At 45.5% G+C, this 24,107-nt stretch overlaps 2 protein-coding genes across 3 annotated transcripts; one reads left to right on the plus strand and one right to left on the minus strand.

Annotated features, from left to right (window-relative positions):
* Positions 1 to 1,623: 1,623 nt before the first annotated feature.
* LOC129328716 (zinc finger protein 397-like) lies at positions 1,624 to 9,151 on the minus strand. Its single transcript, XM_054977963.1, has 4 exons — positions 9,125 to 9,151; positions 5,591 to 6,601; positions 4,850 to 4,967; positions 1,624 to 3,963 (listed from the first exon to the last, which is right to left on the minus strand). Exons 2-4 carry the CDS (start codon positions 6,377 to 6,379, stop codon positions 3,038 to 3,040), a joined length of 1,833 nt encoding a protein of 610 aa, XP_054833938.1. The 5' UTR covers positions 6,380 to 6,601; positions 9,125 to 9,151; the 3' UTR covers positions 1,624 to 3,037.
* A 5,358-nt stretch (positions 9,152 to 14,509) lies between these two features.
* Positions 14,510 to 23,390, plus strand: LOC129328718 (zinc finger protein 154-like). 2 transcript variants are annotated; one of them, XM_054977966.1, is made up of 5 exons: positions 14,510 to 14,928; positions 15,091 to 15,217; positions 17,254 to 17,333; positions 18,268 to 18,394; positions 22,101 to 23,390. In XM_054977966.1, the coding sequence occupies exons 1-5, from the start codon at positions 14,563 to 14,565 to the stop codon at positions 23,219 to 23,221; spliced, it is 1,821 nt and encodes a 606-aa protein (XP_054833941.1). In that variant the 5' UTR covers positions 14,510 to 14,562; the 3' UTR covers positions 23,222 to 23,390. The 2 variants fall into 2 exon arrangements, with proteins under 2 accessions (XP_054833941.1, XP_054833942.1); XM_054977967.1 differs by having other exon boundaries at positions 22,104 to 23,390.
* The last annotated feature ends 717 nt before the right edge of the window (positions 23,391 to 24,107 follow it).

The following is a 24,107-nucleotide window of genomic DNA, read 5'->3' on the forward strand; positions in this document are numbered from 1 at the left end:
GCAAGCTCCCCTCTTTTGGAATGTGTAGAAAGCTGCTTTCAGTGCCCCACATCTATTGCTTGGGACTTCTCACAGCCTTGGGAGATTCTGCTAATTTAATTAACTTGAAGCAAATTCACTTCTCTTGCTGAGTGGTTTATTGACCACTCCTTGTCCAGGCCTTTCCTGTCTGAAAGTAACTATTCAGCTCCTCCCATTTGCAGCTGGCTTCCCGTGTCTATCCGTAACTATTCTATGGTTACATCTGGCACAAACTATTCAGAGATTTCCCTTATCAGCCCGTAAGTATGGCATAGCACATAGTGAATGCAGGTGTATCTTCCTAGCAGCAAGCTTGCTTGATAAGCATATCTAGTAGCCACTGCAAAACAGCAGGTACTTCACTGATCAGCCTCAGCATTCCCAGTGCCTAATATACATTAACATGTGTCTCCCATGTTAATTCTCTCCGCAATGTATTAGCATACTACAATAGTACCCGAGAATAAAGTAAAACTGCATAGAAATGGTAAAGGCACATAAAATGTTCTGATTCATTAAATTCACTTCTTTCAGTATGGCTCGAGTACTACCTAGAATATCTGTATCTTGGACCCCTGGGGTTTACCTGAGAATAACTCTTTTTTCACACATACATATTGGGCTACTCGGCCAAACTTGCTCCTTTTTTTGACAAAGGACACCCAATTTGGGCCAGATCTCCTATTTGTCATGGAAGTGCAGAGCCATTAAAAGGGTGGGAGGCATAGTTTGGGGAATTCTGTCACTAGTAACAGTAGCCTCTGATATTAGAGACGGTACATAGGACCGGCTAAATCTGCGCCTCCATTTTACAGAGGAGTCTGCCTTACGTCAGTCTCCATTACCCATAAATATCTGGGAGGTCAGGATTTTTCTTTTGTTCCCACTTTGTAACCATGTGACATCTGGAGACCCCCAAGGCAGTGGCTCCTCCACTATCTGCACATGCTCTGAGGAACCCTCTACAGCCTTAGTAACGTGCACTTAGCTGAGATAGAGTAACTTTACTGCTTATTTGAAAATCTGTGTGTGCGCTTCACTGTAGTTGTGTTTCGCCTATTTCCTATCTCTTGAATCCAACCACCATTTTCTCCCTTTTTTCTGTAATAAACCTTTTTATAAAACCATTCTTTGTTCCTTTGGCTTCCTTGAGTATAATGTATTTCTCTTGGATATTTCTCTGAATCTTTTCCCTATGTGCCTGGTCGCAAGTGTTCCACAAGGTATTCTCTAATGCCTAAATTTTTTCCCCATGGAGAAACCCCTAAATTAATTTTTCAAATCCCAAGGAACCCCTACCTGTGAAAATGTTTACAGGCTAGAAAAAGGTGATGGTAGGGAGTACAATTCTATTACTGCTAAATTATTGTCAAGAAAAATTTGTAGAGCTGCTATATATATTTTTGTGTGTGTGTGTGTGTGTGTGTGTGAACTTTTTCTTTTTTGTATTATCTAATCTTTTTCTCCAAATATCAAATCAAAATGCTACAATAAAACTGGTTAGTCTTAAAGGTGCTACTGGACTCTTTTTGATCAAAATAAAGTTTACTTAAACATCAAAATAAAATTCACATCCAAAGTCCATCTAATGTTTACTTTCAGTATGATATTTGCACTTGTTTATTTTTGTACAAATATTGAATTCATTACTAATTTCTTGTAGAACCCCTGACCTACAGAACCATGTTTGGAAAACACTCTTCTAGTGGTTTACACCCCATTATTTCTTTAGTCTTCTAATACTGCATTGGAAAAGCATCTTCTCAGAGGGTCAGTATAGATGTTCTCAGGAGGTACCAGAGCAGGTTACCAGGCTGCTTTCCAGGGAACCCTTGGCCTAAGGGAGATTCCCACCAAGGGAAGCCACTTTCTCCTCACCTTCCTTCCCTAGCAAGGAGTTTAAGAACGCTGTGGTATTATGCTTCCTTGGCCCTCTGAGAAGTTCTTTTTCCATTGGTTCAGAGTTCAATCCTGCCTGAGCACGGTGCTTCTTCAGCCCTAATTTCAGTTCTGTGGGAGACGAGGACAAGAACTGGACAGTGGCTATTCACTGGTGAGAAAAAGTGTTTAGAAGCTCATTATTTGACTCAGGAAAGTTACAGCAAAACGGCTTGCAATAGAACATAAAAACTTGATATCAAAGTGAGTGAATTTGGGCGTGCCTTTTTCTGCTCCAGCACCACCACCCTCAGCCCACCTGCTCCTGAGACAAATGTCTCACTGCAGAGGAGGACATACTAAAATATTAAAAATCTTCACACCAGTTATCACTGCAAATACTGAAAAGGAAAGAAGCAAATAGCCTCAGCAAAGAGCAGATAAGAATTTATCTTGTCAGGAACGGATTGATTTTTATTTTTTAAATGAAAGCTAGGAATTCGGTTGGGGGGGGGAGTGTTTTTCTCAGAGGGTTTTGCCCCCATGTGCCCTATGGTAGTTACGGGCCTGTAAACCTGCATCTAAGCATGTCCCATTTCTGATTTTCAAGAAGGAGCACATGTGAGGGAATGAATGTTCCTCCATAAAATAGTAATTCTCTACACACAGAAAACTCATTCTGTGGCTGTGAGGGAACTACAGAGTCCATTAGGCCCCAGGGGAAAAAAACATCAAGGGGAAAAAACAAGAAAAACATCACAGAACCAAAACAATCCTGGATTCTGGCCCTTTTATTCTCTAGCACCTGCTTGTATGAAAAAGCAATTCCTTCACTGAGCTATCACAGGAAGGGGTGGCATTGCTTGATTTGGTTTACTCGTGTTTTTCCCTACTCATGTAGATTTTTTTGGTATCTTCTGGCTAGATCGATCACTTATTGGTCACAATTCCTATGATATACAAAACCTTGTCTTTGAGCTAGTCCCTCCCTAATTATCTCTCTCTCTCATGGGTTGTTTTCTGTCTTATAGGAAACATTCTCACAGAACCTTTTCTCAGAAACAGGTCAAGATTTGAGATATTATGTACTATAAATTCTACAATGAGGTGCAACTTGTAAATTAAGTCCCAGGGCTATTCAGGTTGTTTCCGTCTCTGCGGCATGGATCCTTGCGTGATTAGTAAGGCCTGTATCCGAATAGAATCTTTTCCCACACTCTGCACACTCATAAGGTTTCTCACCAGTGTGTGTCCCTTCATGCATTGCATGGAGCCAACGATGGGTGAACGACTGCTCGCAGATGGAGCATTTATATGGCTTTCCACCATTCCCCTGTTTCTCCTTGGTGTGGGTTCTCTCATGGATGATAAACTGTGACTTCCAATTGAAGCTCTTCCCACAATACAAGCACTTGTAGGGTTTCCGATCCATGTGGGATTTTTCATGCAGAACGAGGAGCCAGTTCCGGCTGAAGCCGAGCCCGCAGTAGGAACATCTGCACAAGTTCCGTCCAGTGTGGGTTCTCTCATGTGCGACCCACTGGCGACTCTGGCTGAAGGCTTTTGGGCAGTGGGAGCATTGATAGAGCTCCACTGAATGCACCCTTTCATGGAGAGCAAGCCGAGACCTCTGACTAAAAGTCTTTCCACAGGAAGTGCATTTATGCAAGCCATTTCTTCGCGGGTGATTCGCAAAAAGGTCTTTGCGACCAAGGCCTTTCTCAGTACACTGAAAAAGAGGTCTGTCACATATAAGCTGGCCTGACTCCTCTCTGAGGTCTTCTATGGACTCCAGCTGTGTATTTAGTGTCTGCTGCTGTGGGGTTTCTTTGACAGCCTTCTCATTCCCTAGATAAGAAATAGATGCACCTGTTCCATTCCTACAGTGGTTTCTTCGCCTTTTCTTTGGTTGGTGTTGGTATTTAACAGCTCCTGCCTGTTCCTCACCCTGGGAAACAGCATTTTGCTTTGCCTTCAGAGGCATCCTTTGGGACAGTTTTGTTTGTTCAGGACTTCCCAGTTGATTTTTTCCCCTTTCGCTCTCTCTCCCTTGCCTGGAATGTTCTGGAAGAAATGAGAAAAGAATCCTAATGCAAGCGTTTGTGTTTACTTGAACCACTAGATAGATATAGGGAGAAGACACGGAGCTTGCTGGGCTGTGAGAATTCTGAAAATACACCTTCACAGCTGAACAGAACAGACAAGCACAGGATGTGCGTGTGTGTTTCAAACAAAGCCAGATCTTTGCCACCAAGCCCCACAAGAGAAATGTCTTTAGCCCAAACAGTATGAACCAGAAATCTCGCATGGAGAGGGAATTTAAGGAGATTTGTAACAAACCACATATAAACAGTTTGCCATATATCTGCAACTGGATTCCAGCACCTAACTGGGATTTCTTTAACCATATCCAACATATCAAACGTAAGCTCTCAGGCTGAAGAGAAGCAGCCATAGTGGCTAAGTGGCTGGGTTCCGAGCCAGCACTCTGGTGGTTCGACTCTTACTTTTACCATGAACTCTGCAGGTGGCCTTGGGTAAGCCACTACTCTCAGCCCCAGCTGCATTGTGGGGATAATAATAACGCTGACATTAGCAGTAGAAAAGAGCAGAAGTCCAGTAGCACCTATAAGACTAACAAAATTTGTGGTAGGGAATGAACCTTCATGAGTCACAGCTCACTTCTTCAGAGTATTTGAAGAAGTGAGCTGTGACTCACAAAAGATCATAGCCTACCACAAATTTTGATAGTCTTATAGATGTTACTAGACTCTTGCTCTTTTCTCCTGCTACAGACTAACACCGCTACCCATCTTGATCTAACATTAACTTTGTTTACCATTATGAGTGTGGCACTAATTTGCCCAGAAGGGTGGTATATAAACACACTGTTGTTGCTGCTGCTGTTGTTATTATTACATCAGAAACTTAAGGTAAACGGAATCCTTACCCTGACAATTCACATCTAAGCCATCAATCCCCTCCTTGGCTTCCTGGCCCAGAGGCTTCTGTCCGGTGTCAGGTACAGCCTGCTCTGCCTCTGGGCAACTCATGTATGGCATCGGCTCCTGAAACAACAGTGAAAACGCTCTTCAGGGTTTGTATTACGAACAGGAGCTCCCAACCTTGCGAACTCTGTAGACGCTTCTGGTATTTTGAAAACAAGTAGCAGGCACAACCACAAAATGGCTGTCAGGGAGGATTGAGGAACCACGAAGCGGCTGCCATGGGGCCAAAGAGAAAATATTGAGCAGTTCCAATTCAAGTGTCCTCTATAATGAAGACAGCTGTTTCCAAGTAGGTGCTGGAGTAAGGTTGATACCCGGCCCGGAGAAAAATCCCCTGTCCTTTGAACAGAGGCTTAATATGTGGAAATGGGCAGATGAAGCTTTTCGTGGCATGGAGATAAATCACATCACTTAGTAAACAATATCTTATCAAGCCTCTAGTAAAAGGACAGGATATTTTTCTTCAGGGCTGTTGGCATGCTTATATTCCATGCAGACAAAATGGCGTCCAATGAAACAATAAATACATTGGCACAAGGATTTTTTTAAGGCTGTCAAGATGTCATTGCAGCCAAAGTGGGAAGAATCAAAGTTTGTTCACAGCCCAGACCCTCCCTCAATTGAACCATAATGCCAAGAGCAGGCAGAGATCAACCCCCACACGCTGACTGATCTGTCCTCACCCGCCGCTTCCACCTCACAGCCTCTTCTTGCCTCTGTAGGAAAACCTCAGCCAGGATCACTGCCTGGGCACAGGTCTCAGGGCCACGTGCTCTGACCCACTTCTGGATGTCCAATGGCAGGACGCTTAGCAACTGCTCCAGGATCAGCAACTCCAAGATCTGGGCTTTTGAGCGTTTTTCCACTCTTAGCCATTGATGACAAAGTTTCTGGAGCTGGCTGTAAGCCCCTCGTGGCCCCTCTGCCTGCTGATAGCAGAAACGCCGGAAGTGTTGACGCTGCTTCTCTCTCCTCAGGGCAGCTCCTTGCAAGATGGCTGCCTTAACTTTCCTGTAATTTGCCTTGTCTCTGGCCTTTAGCTTGCCAAAGGCCTGCTCAGCTTCTCCACTGAGGGCCGGCAGAAGTCGGGCCACCCACTCTTCTCTGGGCCACCGGCAGGCTTCAGCCACTTGCTCAAAAGAAGACAGAAAGGCCTTGGCATCGTCCCATGGAGCGGGCTCCCCCGGCAGCTGTGGGTCTCCCCACCCTGAGTGGGAAGACTCCAGTTTCTTCAAGAACTCTTGCCACTGGGCTTCCCAAGTCCAGTATAATTCCACCCTTAACTCGTCAGAAGTATGGGAGCTTTGAAGAAATTCCCCGATACTACCAGCTTTGACAATGTATGGCCCGTCTCCTGATTTGGGATCAACTGGGTCCGGCGCTTCTGTTTTTATCTGTCGATGGAGCCATTCCTCTGGCGTAGCTGGGCCCAGGTGACTGAACCCTGAGATTCGCAGCTCCTCCACAGCCATGTTCCTGTGGACAACTCAGAAACACACGTTCCCAGATGCTCACAGCAGAAGGTAAATGATGATTCCCAAAGGTTCTGAATAGGGATAATTTGAGGGTGTTTTTTTTAACAAACACAGAATGTGGATTGCCCCCACAAAGATACTGTTTTTCAGCACAATGTTGTTATTTACGGACTAAATAGGTGATCTGAGGCAGGCAGCTGAGAGCTCGAGAAGATGTTCCTGGAAAAATAAAAGGAGGACAGCTGTGTAAAGATAAAACACACAAAAGTGGAGTCACCTGATAAATGGCACAGGTCTCGTGGCCATGTGTACTGACCCACTTCTGGATGTCCAATGGCATGATAAATGGCCCAGACTGCAGTGTATTATTGTGTAGCTGGCTCTCCCCTCCTCCCTTCATCCTTTCTACAAGAACCCAGACTTGGGCACGGGTTGGAAAACGAACAGTCCTTAGCATGTGCCTCTCTGATGTTTCTGACCAATGATTCATCTACTCCAGCTTCCTGTTTCTATAGAGGCCGGCTAGATAATTCTGAAAATCCAATGAAGGAACCCGGAAGTTAGACTGTTGTCAGGGTCTTAGCATCCCCTGCCATACTACAGACTTGACAGCCCTGACTTGCTTGGTAAGAGCCTGGGGAGCCTAGGCTAAGGACTGGACTCTAATGGACATTGTGTTCACATTGTGTTAGAACTCTGTTGGGCGCTGTGGTTGTCTCCTCTGCAGAGCTTATCTGTTTTCAGCCTGAGAAGAAGAACCATTGCCATGGATACATAACCTTGGAACTCCTGAAATTTCTAAAACATCCTCTCCACTTCACTGCTAGCCGCTTTGCTGTCCTTTCTGCTTTATATATACACTGTAGCTATTGGGGGATGGGGAGTGGGAACCTAGGCTAGGCTGGCAGCTAAGGGGGTGGGAACTGGGCTGCATAAGCTTGGGGGCTTGGTGCAGAACTTCATTCCTGGCAATGAACCTGTACTGGACTGCTGAACTCGTAGATTGTCAATAAAGCTTTAACTCGTGTAGTGAAGGTACTGAGCTCTACCTGACAGAATGTGACAACTATTCTAACACACACTACATGGGTCTGCCCTTGAAGACAACGTGCAAACTACAGAAGGTACAGCATGCTACAAGCTCTATTATTATCAGGAGCTAAGCAGAGCATGCACGTTACTCGTATCCGCGAATTGCTCCTGAGTTCTATTCAAGGCACTTCATCTCATAGTCCTTCGTGGCCTAGATCCCACACGTCTACCAGACTGCCTCTCTTCATCTGCTGCTCTGCAGGGGATGCTTCCTCTGAGCAAAAGCTTCAAAAGGTAGCACCTTGCAAAGGGTTAAGATTGACAGATTCCCATACCCAAATAGCCTAAATGTACAGAATATGCAAACATATAAGTGTTCAGGAGGGCATTTGCATGAAGAGAACAGGGTCACCGTTGATGGCAGTGAAACTATAGGTCACTTTCACTCCTTTACTCATTTATTAATTTGCTTGTTTTACTTTGCAACATTTGCATGCCACCTTTCTGCCCAGTGAGGGCCACCAAGGCAGCTATTAAAACAAAACATTGTAAGAACAATCCATAAGCAAAACTAAAATGCATATTAAAAGCACATAAAACAGTTTTGCAGATTTATTCTATCCTATTTTGGGGTGTGCTGTTCTTTAATTCTGTAATCCGCATGGTTTTTAATTGACTGCATAAATCACTGAGTCTCTGTGAGGAAGACAGACTACAAAGTAAGCAAAATAAATAAACTGGAATTCAGAGGTATATTCCCTCTGAGCACGGAGGTTTCATTTAGCCACTGACAGTCATATTCTCCATGAATTTTACCCCTCTTCTCCACTTCTCCCACTCCACATTCGCACTTGTCTAGGATTTCAACTCAGACCCAAAAGAAGACTTGCACCACATCGCATCCAAACAGCAGACAGCAATAATAGAACTTCAGTTGCAGCTCAGCCCACAATACGCAGTATGACTGGGTGGAGGTTTAGTCATTTATATGTGTTCTCTTCAAAGATGGTGGCATTTCCTTTTTAAACTTTATCAGCCCCCCATAGCTGACAAAGGGCAGGGCACAAACATTTAAAATAACTTTTAGGACAAAACGAAGTTACAAGCCAAGATACTAGGAAATACATCAGTAAATCAACGTCATTTACTTCTGCCTAAACGTGCTCGGAATTATTCTCTAAAGCAATGGATCCACTTCTCCCTCTCAGTTTGCCGAGCTTCCCCAACTTAAAAGATACTGCATTGACCCATACCCCAATGATATTGAAATGAAAAAGGAAACAACTTCGATCGCTGTTCTAAACCTCAGTATATGCAGATTGTATGTTGAAGGCAGCTACTATGTGCCCATCTGTGCGCCTTCCTTCCTTCCTTCCTTCCTTCATTTTCCCACCATTTCTTCCTCTATGTATTGTCGAAGGCTTTCACAGCCGGAGAACGATGGTTGTTGTGGGTTTTCCGGGCTGTTTTGCCGTGGTCTTGGCATTGTAGTTCCTGACGTTTCGCCAGCAGCTGTGGCTGGCATCTTCAGAGACTTTTGGTGCTACACCTCTGAAGATGCCAGCCACAGCTGCTGGTGAAACGTCAGGAACTACAATGCCAAGACCACGGCCATACAGCCCGGAAAACCCACAACAACCATTCCTTCCTCTAGTTTGAAAATGCGAAATTAGTCCCTCCGACCTGCATCCTGCACGACACTTCACTTACCTGCAGCCATTCACTTTTGCATGTTTCTCCTGCCCCATGCGAGTCGCAGCCAATCAACATTAAAAGGCAATGAATTAATGGAGGCGGGGCTAGAAAGGGAAGAGGCGGTCCGAGTTTTCCTCCCGCTCTCACATCTTCAAGTCCTTTCTAGGAATCTGCGTCTCTCGCTTCTTAACTCTTCACTGGACTTCTGCCCAATAGAAAATTGCTCCCGCCTCTGCGCTTCTGCTTCTGCGGCTCTTGCAATAAACCTCCTTGATTATCCTCGGGTTGACTTCCCGAAAGGAAGCCTGTCTGATGGGCTCCGCCAAACTCAGGAGCCATCAGAAAGAAGCGGGGGTCTAGTGGCACCCGAAAGACTGCATCTTGTTTTATTTCTTCCTTTGTCTCCCTTTATAGCCCGCCTATAAAGGGATGGGGGGAGGGGAACAGAATTTGATGGGAAGGGTTTTTTCAGTAAATAGTAGAAAGGAGCAAGAGTCCAGTAGCTCCTATAAGACTAACAAAATTTGTAGTAGAATATGAGCATTCCTGAGCCACCACAGCTCACGTCTTCAGACACCGTTAGAACGTGAGTCCATCTGTCCTTATAGGTGCTACTGGACTCTTGCTCTTTTCTAGTGTAACAGACAGACTAAGAGCCAAGCTATAAGTGACGCCTTACACAGATTGGACACTTGTCAGCTTACCGCAAGTTTTGATGGGACATGTAGGCGTCCTGGTTTTACAGCTTGGCTCTCCATTACAGCTGCAAGACGAGAGCGCTTACATTTCCCATCAAAACTTGACGGAAACTGACAAATGTCCAACCTGTGTCAGGCGTCACTTGTAGCTTGGCTCCAATATGGCCACCCATCTTGTTCTGTAAAGAGGTTATGCTTCTAATGTACTAATGATGAAGAGTCCTGTTGAGCTGGAAAGCTTGCAACATTTTTGTGGGTTTTTGGTTGGTCGCAGTAGAAGGTACAACATGGATTTCATTCCTCATGTTCATTGCTGCTGAACAATGTAGGCAGTTTTCTTTCCCTCCCCTTTTATCTTGCATTGTTTTATTAGATATACTGTCTTTATTTTGTTGTTCTCCAGTTATGCAATCCAATTTAAGGAATTATTTAGCACTAGAAACAAAGCTAGTTATGCAAATAAATACAACGGGCTCTAGAAAGCTGGGGCTGGTGCGGGGGGGAGTCTGGGGAGGGCTGGCAAGCAGGCAGAGGGGTCTGGGAAGGGCTAACAGGCAGGAGAGGTCTGAGAAGGACAGAGGCAGGAGGGATCTGGGGAGGGCTGGCAGGTAGGGGAGCAAGGGGGGGGTCTGTGGAGGGCTGAGACACAGGAGGGGTCTGGTGAGGGCTGAGACAGAAGGGGTCTGCGGAGGGCTGGCAGGTAGGGGGCAAATGGGTTCTGGGGAGAGCTGAGACACAGGAGGGGTCTGGGGAGGGCTGGCAGGTGGAGGGGCAGGAGGAGTCTCCGGAGGGCTGGTAGGTAGGGGGCAAGGGGGGGTCTGGGGAGGGCTGAGACGCAGGAGGGGTCTGGGAAGGGCTGGAAGGCCGGGAGTGGAGATTGATGACAGGGAGGGCAGAGGAGGCGGGCTTGCTCTTCCCGTCGCATCCCCAGCTCCAGCAGAGCTCACAGGACGGTGGGCACATTGCCCCCGTCACCCCATGGGGGGATGTCACATCACAACGTTTTCTTGGCAGACTTTTTATGGGGTGGTTTGCCATTGCCTTCCCCAGCTATCTACACTTTACCCCCAGGAAACTGGGTCCTCATTTTACCGACCTCAGAAGGATTGGAAGGCTGAGTCAACCTTGAGTCGGCTATCTGAACCCAGCGTCCGCCAGGATCGAACTCAACTTGGGCTGCAGTGCTGCTGCTTACCACTCTGCGCCACGGGGCTCTTACTCTGCACCACAGGTTTCTTTGCTTATTTGTCAGTCTCCAGGGGCTCTTTGCTTATTTGTCATACAAAACGCTTAATTAAAAAAAGAGTACCAATTGTGGGGTTGGGGGGCGAGACTAAAGAAAGTTGCTGCCTTTTCAAGGTGCTTGTGGGTTTAAAGGAGGCATCTGGTTGGTCATTCTTGGGGAGGGGGATAAAAAAAAGCCACAGGGCAAGATGTTCTGCTCTGACCTCCTGCTATGTTGATGCATGTCTGTTTTCACCCAACATCACACACACAGCTTGAATCAGACCATCGGCCCACCCAAGTCAATCTTGTCTATTCTGGCAGCAGCTCTCTAGAGTCTTCGGTGGAGGGCTTTCATGTCGCCTGCTACCTGATATTTTTTTAAATCAGAGGTGCTGGGGGTTGAACCTGTGGCCTTTTGCATGCAAAGCAGAGGCTCTTCCACTGAGCCATGGCTCCTCCCTAAAGGCTACTGGGCGAGAGTCCTCCTCTAGCTGATCATTGCTGGCCATTTACAAATAAAGATGCAAAAGATGCTTGCTTAGCAACCATATGTACACATAAAAATCATATTTGTAAGCCCATTGAGAAAAAGTGGATCGTACATACATACATACATATCTGGACTGTGTTCACTGTTCCCCATGCCTATGATACAGGCATGTAATAAAGTATATGATTATGATATGGCCACATGGGGAACAGTGAATGCAGTTTGGGTTGCTTCTTCTCAAAGAGGGTATCCTGGCATTAGGAATGATACAGAAAAGGGGCAACCGATATAAACAAGGTGGAGCATCTTCCCTCTGATGAAAGGGTGGGGCATTTTTGTAATGGAGGGGGAGGGACTGGTTATTGAATTTAGAGGGGAAATTTCCAAAGGGCCGTTGACGTGGATGTCCCCTTTCAACCAGGTCAAGCCGGGCCAAGAGGTCCTAGGCTGCAGGGAGCACCTGGCTGAAGCTTGGTTTAGGAGCATCTTAACTTCTCTTTCTACTCCAGACTAAGGAGGCATGGGATTAAAGCCTTATAACCTTACAAACACTGTAGAGAAGTAGATATTTTTACTTTGTGTAATACTTTCCCAAATGTATATTTGTATTAAATCCTACTTAACATGAAGGACACCACCCACCCACCCCGTTTATAAAATAAACTCCAAATAAATGCTGTGTCTTTTGGCTAATTCAGCAGTGCCCAGAAGCGGTGGAATATGAAGCCGCCCCTCAGAGATGAGTTCAAGTGCATTTTTGTAATTACGTAAATGAAGTGTGGAAGTTGCCCTGAGGAAGTCTTGTGACAAAAAGTGAAAAGCAAGCCGGCCCCAGTTTGGGCAGGGCACAGATGAGCTTGGACTGTCTTCATCTTTTGTTCCATGCTTTGTTCCTGGATAAAAAAAATACAGATGTATGAACTTTATCCACATTTATAGTATTTCTCACCTGCTTTTTCACATCCTCGACTTGGTCTTGTATATAGGTCTATTTTTCTATGAATTCATATTGTATTTATAATATCTTGGCACTAGCTTCCTAGCCCTGACAAGCGAAGCCCAAGCTGGATGGTGGTGGTGGGAAGGTAATAATGAAGTAAATAAATTATCCACTTTTAACTGGCAGTCTGAACGCAAACACCTCCCTATACTCTGTCTCAAAAAGCATCTTGCGGTGCTCTCAGTTTAAGAGTTAAACAAAGAGAGTCCTATTCCTAGAGAGGCTTTTCCTTGCCCTCCCACTTCCCTTTTTGATTCCCTGCCCCATTCAAGATCTGGTGAGTTGCAAAATGTGGTTGGGGGCCGGGATCTGCAACAGAGGGTTAATGGAAGCGGCAAAGCAGAGAAATGAAGGGTAAGGTGGGAAGAAGCCCCCCCCCAGCCGTCAATGGAGACAAAAAGATGGGGAGACAGAGCCCCCACCAATCCACTCACCCACCCAACAGCCTGTACAGCTGCCCCATCCGGAATTCCTCCAGAAGAGCCGCACCTGGGAGCTTCTCCTATTCAGGATTATTGCCTCCTTCCTCCTCTGTTGCTCAAGGCTTTTCTCTCCCTGCAGTGTTCATTCACTCTACACTACCAGTTCCACAGGTTTGGTTTGCTTTTGGGGAAGATGCTGAATTGATCTGGTGGCCCACACACGCCTAGCTGCCAATGAGCTTTACCGGCAGATGAATTTTCAGACAGCTCATCGCACTTAATATTCCCAGGCACACATTCAGGTGTCTGTAGGCGCACCAGCAGGGCTGTGGGGAAGCCACCACTGGGTGGGCTTGCCACCTTAATATTCACATGTGCACATTGACATGGCTGGAAGTGCATCAGTAGGGGTGTCGAGGGACTCTGGGTGGCCATCCTCCTTGCACAACCTGGAATTACAACCGATCTCCAGGGTTCGGAGATCAGTTCCCCTGGAGGAAATGGCAGCTTTGGTAGGTGGGTTCTGTGGCATTATACCCTGCTGAGGCCCCTCCCCAAACAGCACTCCTTAGGCACCGCCTCAAATCTCCAGCAATTTCGCAAGCTGGAGCTGGCAACCCTAAATGGAAGAGTCCCTCTGTTCCCACCCCCACCTCACATCACCGACATCTTCTAATTGAGACATCACAGGAAATCATCACACAGGACTTGCCTGTCTCCAGGAGTCCCCAAAGTTAACAGGCCCCTAGTTTGGGTGGACCCACACATTAGAGACAAGCTGTGCCCACCAGCACCCCAAATTGGAGGTTTTACTCCTATAGAGTTAAGATGAGGTGCTGGAATGTGAAGAAGGGCAAATCTAGCAACTCACCCTAGCAAAAGTTTAGCAAGGCATCTTAACAACATCTAAAATTTCCGCTAACGAAAGAGGTGGGGTAATTTTGATCCATTTCCCCTTCCTGCTTCAGAAGTTCAATTTGCTCCCTCTCTCAGTTCCCTGCCCCGAGGAATGACATTTCACAGATCAGCAAGCTGCAGTGGTGGGAGGGAAGGTGGCACGAACATTCTCTTCCACTAACGAAAGGATCTTACATGGGTGTAAAATTCAGTTTGAATCCAACCCAGGGACAAATCAGGGGAACTGGTGCATTTGGAACAGGTGTTGTCATATAGGGAGCGTCTCCGTTTCTCCTCTCTGCAAAGCCAAATCAGTTTCAGACTGGTTTGTATTAGCCTAGATTATCATGGAGAAAATGGGAAAGGTCAGATGTGATTCAATCAGAGGCAGGTCTTATGGGATGAGGATACAGGGAAGTAGGAAAGAGGAGGGGGAAATATTTTCAGGACACGCGTGCACGAACACAGACACCTGTAATCCTGTAATTTCTTTCTTAATCGAAGCTTTCTTCATTTCCTTTCCTTCCCGAAGAAGCCAGAGATGCTAATTGACATCTTTTACTTTGATTGAAATTCCTGATTTGAGGGCAAGAAGTTGAATGTAGAACGATGTGCTGACTTTGCCGGCCTTCCTTGGACCCTGATGTGTCTTTAAAGCAGCCCCTTTCTTAAAAGAGGCTGCAGAAGAACAAAGGGGGATCTTTTGGAAGAGACTGAAGATGAATGGGCGTGGTCCTGAAGTCGTGGAGCGTGGAAGCCAGGGAGAATTCTGGGAAAGAGCCAGACAGACGTTTTTGGCAGAAGATACCATCAGCTCGCATGTCCAGTACCAACACTTCAGGCAGTTCCGCTACCAGGAGGCCGAGGGGCCCCGAGAGGTTTGCAGCCGACTCCACCATCTTTGCCATCAGTGGCTGAAGCCGGATAGGCACAGCAAGAAGGAGATCCTGGACCTGGTGATTCTGGAGCAGCTCCTGGCCGTCCTGCCTCCAGCAATGGAGAGCTGGGTCAGGGAATGTGGGCCCGAGACCAGTTCCCAGGCAGTGGCCCTGGCAGAAGGCTTCCTCCTGAGCCAGGCGGAGCAGGTAAGAGCGTTTTTATCTAAGAAGCAGAAAAGATGGGCAATCTCCACCCATTGCCCAGTCCCCGCCCCCCCCCCCTCGAACTTCTCTGGACTGATGTCCCAAATTTTCTTTCCTAATCCTTCTCCCCATTCCCTGCATGGGCACCTCCCTTCTTTGTTTCAGGAGCAGGGCCTTTCAGTGGGAATAGCCAGCAAACTCCCTAAGGCAGAGAAGGCTCGATCAGGCACCAAACAGAGGCCGCACTCCAGGAGAGTCGCACAGGAGGCTAACCAAGGCATCACCTCACTGGGTAATGATGAATGCGGTGTGTGTCAGGTTTTTTTCTCTCTGTGGGATGCATGGGGGGCATGAGTGGAGGAGCATGTGCATGCACTCCCCCTGCACAGTGGAATCCCGGTGCTTTGCAGACTGAAAACTGCCCCTTTGGAATCAGTTTCAGTTTGAGCACTCACACACATACAGTGCTTTCTTCCTTCGTCTGGTCGAATGGGATGAAGGAAGGGGCTGTGGTGGGTCCGAAGAGGCAGTTTTCAGTCAGCACACTCTAGAATTCCTCTGTGGAGGAGTGTGCGCACACCTAGCATGCGCACAGAAGGTAGGTGCCCTGCTGTTCCCTGGACCCCATCCCCTGCACCCCAGTTTGGGCCCCTGGGGTCTCTGGGACTATAGCATGCACTATTGGATACTGTCTGCTCATGCAGATACATGCACTACTAGGGAGTTGGCATGTTGTTTAACATGCCATGTAAATTATTTATGAGTTGTAGAAGAAAGATTTCATCTCTGGGCTCGACTTTAGGCTTGTTCCCAAATTTTTCTGCTACTATACCCCGTTGTATTTGTTTTCACTGAATGTTCTAACTGTGGTTCATTATTGTACTCTCAGGGTCATGGCCCCTGCCATAAGCCAAGCTTCCTGGTCAGCCCCTGCCGTGCCTCTGCCGTGCTTAAGACTTAATATTGGGGTTTGATATTCATTGACATGCTGTGTAAAATCTCGTGTGTACAAATTCCTGTTAGCTGACACTATTTCTTCTCTACAAGCAGGCAGAGGAACTATGTTGAACTTTCACCAAGAAAAGAACCATTACCGTAGATACATAACCTTGCATTCCAGGATATCTCTAGTGTAGCTAAATTCCTTTCCTTATTCGTTATAGATAGAAGAGGTGGGGGGGGCAAACGGGCCTGTGCTTAACTGTCTATATGTGTTGGGTACTGAGAAACAGTTTTATTCCTAACAATGAGCATTTGGGGATGCTGAACGGGGGATCTTCAATAAATCTTTAACTCATGAAGTCTTGGACTCTTGCAGTGAAGTTATTGAGATTCAACTAGCAGGTCCTTGCATGTACTTGCTCAGTGAACGTCCTGCTTGTTGATTATATTGTATTTCACTTGTGCTGTGTAATCTGCCTGGGATCTCTGTGAGAAAGGCGGACTATAAACGAACAAACAAAATATATAAAATAATATGATACTCTAACCACTACAGCACACTGCCTGTCTTGAGAAAATCCTTGACTCCGGATGGCTGCCTCAATGAAGATGTCAGCTCCGTGCGCAGGGATAATGAGAAAGGCATATTCAATGCTAGGGTTTAAAAATGGCTTGCATGTTAATGGCTTTAGAGAAATTGGTGTTTGAAACTGTCAGAGGGTTGAAGCCTCTTTCATGCATGAAAAGATTAACGTGTTTTGGGATTTTTTACAAGAAAAATAAAATAAAATCCATAGCTTAGACAGAAATGAGGTAAAGAGATTTTCCTTCCTCCTTCGTATCAGTGAAAAATCAGGGTCACAAAAAAGAGATTGTAGAGATTGTGTTGTTCTGTAGTAGTGGAACAAAATTAGAGTCTAGTAGCGCCTTTAAAGACCAGCCAAATTTCCCAGAGTATAAGCTTTCCCAGAATATAAATCAGTGAAAGCTCGCTTCATCAAATAAGGAGTCTGATTGGCAGTTAATTCAGTGCAAGCAAAGGGAAGTGATGCAATGTGTTGGTTTATTTGAGACCTAAACTAGTCAGGTTCCTAGTCCATATGGCATTTGCTGCCAAAAAATGAAAATGATGGCTAGTGTGTTAGATTACTTTCAAAGCGGTAGAGAAAAAATATAGACAGTGTATCTCTGAATAGCATTTGGTTGGCCACAGAGAAAAACAGCATGTAGCACTAGGCGGACCTTTGGTGTGATCCTGGAGGAATCTATTAGGTTCTTAAGAGTGCCCAGTGAGGTAAATGGGGAGAGGGGTTTTTTTAATTCAAAGAACTTAAGTGGAAAATATTTATTAACTTATCTCTCCACCTTCTTTTCTGTTCCTCATAGGCTGGGACACGGTGCCAGCAAAACCAACAAGGTCATCTTTTCTTGGTGGTCTAGAGGACGCAACTTTAGTGCCAGATCAGGTAAGGTTGAGATTTTAAGGGAGAGGTTACAACCCCGCCCACTTCTGTCTCCCACAGACATCTTGAAGCGCCTGAAAGGCTCTGTCTCTTTCTCTTGGTTTTTATCAAAGATGATTGCTCGTGAAACCATGAGTGGCCCTTATGACCGTTAACTCCATTCACTTTAACTACTTTTCGACATAGGTGGCATTAAGGCAGCTATGAGGTCATTAGCTAGCATGAGTTATAGACAACCTTGTTAATTTCCAGATACCCTTCAAAGTGCTGATTTTTCCCAATAGATCCCTAAATGGAATGAGACTGCCATGTTCGGTAGGAACCTGCAGATTGGTGAAGATCTACCCAGTCACTGTCCCCTAGTTGATAGGAAGCTAACAAACATGCGCTGGGCCTAGTGTGTTGTGGCACCTTGATTTTGGAGTTTGGTCCTCACAGCTGTTCACCGGGCATTGAACTTAGAGAGTTTCAGGAGCCCCCTGAAAACAGTTTCGTCTTTCCAGGGTTTCTGTTGATTCATTTTAATTTCATTGATGCCAGTTCATTTTTCTCCCAAATCTATTGTGTGTGGGTGTGCGAGGGGAAGAATAGGTACCTCACCCTCTTATTTCCAGGGGCTGGAATGCCTTCTGCTACTCCAAGGAGAATTTGTCATGTCCTGAAGATTTCTATCATCCAGTCTGACAAAGAGTTCTGGAGAACTCAGACGCTTACACACTGTTGTCTGTAGATGGGTTGGTCCTAATAAAAGAAATCCCGTGGATTCCATTCTGAGAAATGCCTTCTGCCAGCAGAAAACATAGTTATCATCTAGGCTTATGTTTGGAAGCCATCACAGGAGCCTGTGAGCAGCAACTGTGGGAAATAAACGTTTGATGTAACAAAAATGAATGGATTGACAATCTGTGAGGAGAAAATGGGTGTCTTCTTCTTTCAGGGCCTGGTGACTTTTGAGGAGGTGTCTGTGCATTTCACCGAGGAGGAGTGGGCCCTGCTGGATCCGGGCCAGAAAGACCTCCATTGGGAAGTCATGTTAGAGAATTTTGCCAATGTGACCTGTCGAGGTGAGACTCCTCCTTTTCCTGGGATGCTAAAGTCAGTGGAGGTCTTGAAACTGGGACCTGAGGTGAGCGAAGGACAAGGTAGGGAGCAAAGAAACGGAACTGTAATACAGACAAAATGGAAGTATTGTTGGCTGGCGAGAGACCGTTGATCCAGAGACAGTTGATTCAGGGTTATATATACAACCAGTTTTGCAGGTAACAGAAAAACAAGAGAGAAACCTTTTGAACAAATTAAAAGAAAATTAGTGTACAAATGCTATGAAGTCGTATATGTACCTGCTCTGCTGCTGTCTCAGTAGCCAATACCTTCCATTTGGCAGGATTATGAGGCCACTTCAGTGGGAAAGGAGCCCTCTGAGACGGGAGCCCTTTTCCCAGAGATGCCTTAGATGGCATCAGGCTTGGATGGTGCGGGCTGCCTCCTGGCTGGCCATCGGAGGAAGTTGGGTAGGATAGATAAGTAGGGGGCTCTCCTCAGGGTTTGGGCTTCCCTTCTGTTCCTGAAACACTTTCCCGGCTTCTTCTTCTTCTGCATTCAGGGGCCACGTCAAGCCCAGGCACACAAGCAGCAGCTGTTTTTCAGCACTGCCCAGACAATATCCCTCCCCCATGGTTAAACACCGTTGTGTATTTAAAGCATCTTGTGAGCCAGCATAGTGGACTGGTTAGAGTGTCAGACTAGGGTCTGGAAGACCAAGGTCCCAATCCCCGTTCTGCCATGGAAGCTCGATGGCTGACCTTGGGCCAGTTGCAGACTCCAGAGATGAAAAGGTGTTGTCTCCTGGGCTGTTGTTATTATTATTGTAGTTGTTGTTATTCATGTCATTTATAGTCCGCCTTTCTCACTGAGACTCAAGGCGGATTACACAGTATGAGATTGGTACAATCGGTATTAAGTACATTTCAATACAGTATCAAGGACATTTCCATAAACAATGCCATAGGGTAAATAGATACAAGTTTAAAAGACTTGGGTTGCTGCCACATGTCCCTTTTTTCGGGCTTTCTCTGTCCTGAAGCTGAGTGTTCCCAACCTGCTTTCTTAACTCACCTTCTATACGCAGCATCCTCAAGCATTTCTTGTGTGTGTTTGTAGCGGAAGTGTTAGGATTTGCACGTGTTATTCACTTCTGTCATGAAAGGGTTAATCTGTTTCTGTCTTAGCTTGGCATAATTAATTAGCATGAGGCCATTTAGATGTCCAGTAACTCTTCCCGCCAGGGCAAAGGGGAGTTGCCTGCCTAATGAACTAATCTAGGATCGATTATTGGCTGACCAAGTTTATTGGGGGCAAGTAACATTCTTTCCTTTGTCCAGGACGCCATTGCCCACTAGTTAGTTGCACAGTTACCTCCAGCATGTAAGGACGTAGAAGCTAGTTAGCTCTTCTTTATTTTATCACCAATGTAACCTTTATTATTTTATCCTTTATGTAGTAAACATTATTTTAGAAGCTGAACACGTGTCTCTACTCTGCTAAATATTATCATAATCAAAATCATAAATCATTAACCCAACAGGAAGGAAAAAAGGTCCCAAAACAGAAAGCGCGTTCTTTCTGCACCTTGTCACAAATGACGTTGGTGCAATCCCACCAAATTTTCCTTGGGGGTGGGGGGAGCCCATGCAGGATTGCGCTATATCGTCATCCTGTCCTTCAGTTTCTGTAGAAACTGGGCATGCGTAGTACTCCGTTCTCTCCTGTTGATTTCCCAAAGTTTTAAATGCAAAAGTGTTTAATAAATATGTGAACAGTAGAGTAGCGCAATCCCACGATTTCATATCCTACCATATAAAAGGGAAACCATGTTCCCTAGCACTCACTCCTTATCCCCGTGGAGGCGCACTATGCAGGGATAAGAAGTGAATGAGGGGCAAAACAGTTTGCCTCCCCGCTGCCTCCTTGGGACCTCCAGAGGCCCGGAAGGGCTCAGCACAGACTGCGGGAAGGCTCAGTGCGGGGCAAGGCCCTCCCAACGTCCCACAGCAGCGGGGATGGTGCTTCCCACTGCCTCCATTGGATCTTGGGAGGGCCGTGCACAAGCCAAGCTGTGGCTGAGGGATCAGAGGAGGAGGGAGCCCTTGCTCTCTTCCCCATCCCCTTCTTGACTGATGCCACAGGGAGAGGTGCCGGGGTGGGAGGAAGCACTGCTAGGAGCTGTTATATTTTCCAAAACAACAAGCTTTAATGCTAGTTTGAAATAAAATGAGAAATGGCATTCTGTTCCCAATGTTCTTCCTAAACGGATAGTCTTTCTTCCTAAACTGATTGCTGAGTGATCCAATGTGGCAAGCACTGCACCGTAATAGCACAAGGAACCTTTTAAAAAGTAAAAAAAAAGAAAAGGGGGGGATTTATACAATTGCACATGAGAGCCAGACACTTGTGTGGGAGGGGTAATGGCAAGAGGAGGGGTTGGAGATTTGTGGCAGGGCACTTCAAAAGCGCAAAAAAGCCTCCAGAGGCACTGATAACGTTAGATAATCGTGCGAAAAAAGCAGCATCAAAAATGAAAACGGAACAAAACAAGTTTCACAAAAAACGCTCAAAACCTAGGATCATGACAACCTGCTCATGCGTGGGAAATGATGATTTATGTAATGAGTGAGATAACCCACCAAAGTTCCGTTAGCAGGCCGTCTCATTAAGGACGTGTGGAAGCGACCATAGTATTAGCAAGAATCCAATACAGAGCAGGAAAAAAATACTGAGGCAGAACATAATCAATTCTAGGACTAACATTAGACAACATAGAGCACAAGTGATACTTAGGAGTACATATTTAAAGCAGCAGATAAAATGTAAGGCGATCTAGTGATGAAGTCTATGGTCCCTAACTCATTAGCGAAGCATCTGAGACCCCATCCCTACAATACAGCCCTCCCATTCAAGTAAAAAGCCTTTTTGAATAGTTTGGTTTTGCATCGTTTACAAAAAGCCAGGGGAGTACTTCCTGAACCAGTGAAATGGAGAAAAACTAAGAATGGCTCTTTGCTTTGGGGAAGAATCATCTGGGCAACAGGAATCACACAAACAGGCGCCAGGGATCCCTGAGGACCTCTTTGATGATCACTGGCTTTACACAATCATCTCTTCTATTAAACATCTGAAGCTGCCATTGGCACACCCTGCACCTTCTTCTCTGAATAGTGGTGGTGGGTCTCCTAGGTCTTACGAACAGGTTTTTTAAGCCCTATTAGTTGAGACGGTATATCTAGAGTTATCCCAGATTAAATTGGGAACCTTCTGCTTGAAAAATGCTCACAATAATTTTAATTAGGAGTTTTATCTTACCAGCTTTTGAAATTGCCAGTTTCTTTTTCTTGAATAGTTTTTATGCTGTTTATGTCCAATGACATGTTTTTAATACTGTGACGTTGTTTTAATTGTAAGATGCCACAAACAGGGCTCTGAAGAGGCAGCATGGAAATATCCTAAATGAATAAAAACATACATTACCACCAAGATGAACCTATTTCCCTGGCCAGAATCCAGAACACACTGTGTCATTCATTGTCAATAAAAAGGTTTTTAATATGTGGCATGACAGGCTGGTCTAATTCTGAAGTTCTTTTTCAAAAAACCTAATGCTTCAAGATGATACAGTCCGTCATTCATAGCTGCAACTACTTGGGATGATTTCTTGATTTCAGGCTCAATTTCTCCTTCTGTCTCTTAACATCTTTTTTCCTGCCTTTGTTTTAGCAGGTGACAGGTGGGTGAGTGGGCACCAGGGAGATCCAATTGGGACATTGCTGGAAACAACCAGATGTAAAGAAGTAGATGAACAGACAAAGAAAACTGAAGTGAAACAGAAGAGGAGGACTGTATCCACACTTCAGAATGGTGGCTGTGAAGAAATCCCACTCCAAAGGAAAAAGTCCACGAGGAATGAAAGGAGTAAATGCCCCATGTGTGGGAAAAGCTTCACACGAAAATCTGGCCTTAATCTTCACTGGACAATACACACAGGGGAGAAACCTTTTAAATGCTCTGAGTGTGGGAAGAGCTTCAGACGACGGGATAAACTTATTAGACACCAAGGAATCCACACAGGAGAGAAACCATTTGCATGCCTACAGTGTGGCAAGAGCTTCAGAGACAGAATAAATCTTATTTCGCATATAAGAATCCACACAGGGGAGAAACCGTATCAATGCCTAGAGTGTGGGAAAAACTTCACCTGGAGAAAAACCCTGATTTACCATCAAAGAATCCACACAGGAGAGGAACCATATAAATGCATGGAGTGTGGAAAGAGCTGCAGTACAGGCTCAGACCTTACAAGGCATCAAAGAAGCCACACGGGGGATAAGCCGTTTAAATGTCTGGTGTGTGGAAAGAAGTTCACTCGGAACACAAACCTTATATCGCATCACAAAATGCACACGGGGGAACAACCATATAAATGCTTCGATTGTGGAAAGTGTTTTAGTCAAAGTCCTGCCCTTACTAGGCATCAGCGAATCCACACAGGGGAGAAACCATATAAATGTTCAGAGTGTGGAAAGAGCTTCAATCTAAGCACAACTCTTACTAGACATCAAAGAGTCCACACAGGGGAGAAACCTTATCAGTGCTCAGAGTGTGGCATGAGCTTCACTTGGAGCTCAACGCTGACTTCGCATCAAAGAATCCACACAGGGGAAAAACCGTATCAGTGCCCAGAGTGTGGAAAGACTTTCAGCAACAGAAAAAGGCTAACTTCCCATCAGCAAATACACAAGGATGAGGATCCCATAAATCCTAGAAATTCGCAGGGCATAACAAAAGCATCGGGTGGAACACAGATTTTCTCATCAAGGAATTCACACAAAAGCATATAAATAGAGTGGTTCCCCACCCCTGAACAATCATACCTCGACTAGTCTTAAGGGATCTTTTATACAATGGGTTCTTTCTTTGCCCAAAGCAAGTGCTTTGAAAACAGCTCTTAGACTCTCTCTTTCCATTCTGTAAACCATCCTGACTCTATGTTGCATCTTAATGTGATGTTTGGGGAGGAGGGAGAGCATTCCTTAAAATCCATAATGGAGAACATCCTAAAGATCTCTCCATGGCATTATAGGATGTTGTCATGTTTTCTCTGTGTTCATATATTGTTTAACCCGGAATATTTTTGAGAGCTCCTAATATTGAACTAGCTTAAAAGGTCTCTCTTTCCTGTACTCAGTGAGAGAGAAACTAGGGAGATCCAGATTCAAGTTCCCACTTGGTGATTAACTTCATTGGGCAACGTTGGGCCGGTTACTCTCTTAGACACCTCTACCTCACAGGGTTGTTGGGTGGGTAGAATGGGGGGGAGGAGGGAGCCATCTGCGCCACACTGAACCCCTCAGAGGATGGTCGAATTTAAGAGAGAGAGAGACTGCTTTGTGGTACGCCATTTGATTGTGATACACTTTGAACATGAATGCTTTATGGTTATATTGAAAGTACATTTTGTAACATGGCACCCTCCCCAGGTTTTATTGTGTCCCCCACATTGCTTAGGAAGTACATAAGACTGTTGAGAGAGACCATCTGGAGGTTTGTTGTTCAGAAGCTGATCACAGATAACTTTCCACCGAGCCTTGCGAGACCATGGAAGTCGGTAAAGGCCAGTGATATGAAAAATGTAGATTAAACCAAGATACTGTTGGCCTATTGGGATATGCAGCAGTCAACCTGTTCTGGTTGGTACTTCCCCTTATAGAGCAAATGAGCAGGGTG

This window comes from Eublepharis macularius, chromosome 4, assembly GCF_028583425.1.
Source record: "Eublepharis macularius isolate TG4126 chromosome 4, MPM_Emac_v1.0, whole genome shotgun sequence".
NCBI lineage: Eukaryota > Metazoa > Chordata > Lepidosauria > Squamata > Eublepharidae > Eublepharis > Eublepharis macularius.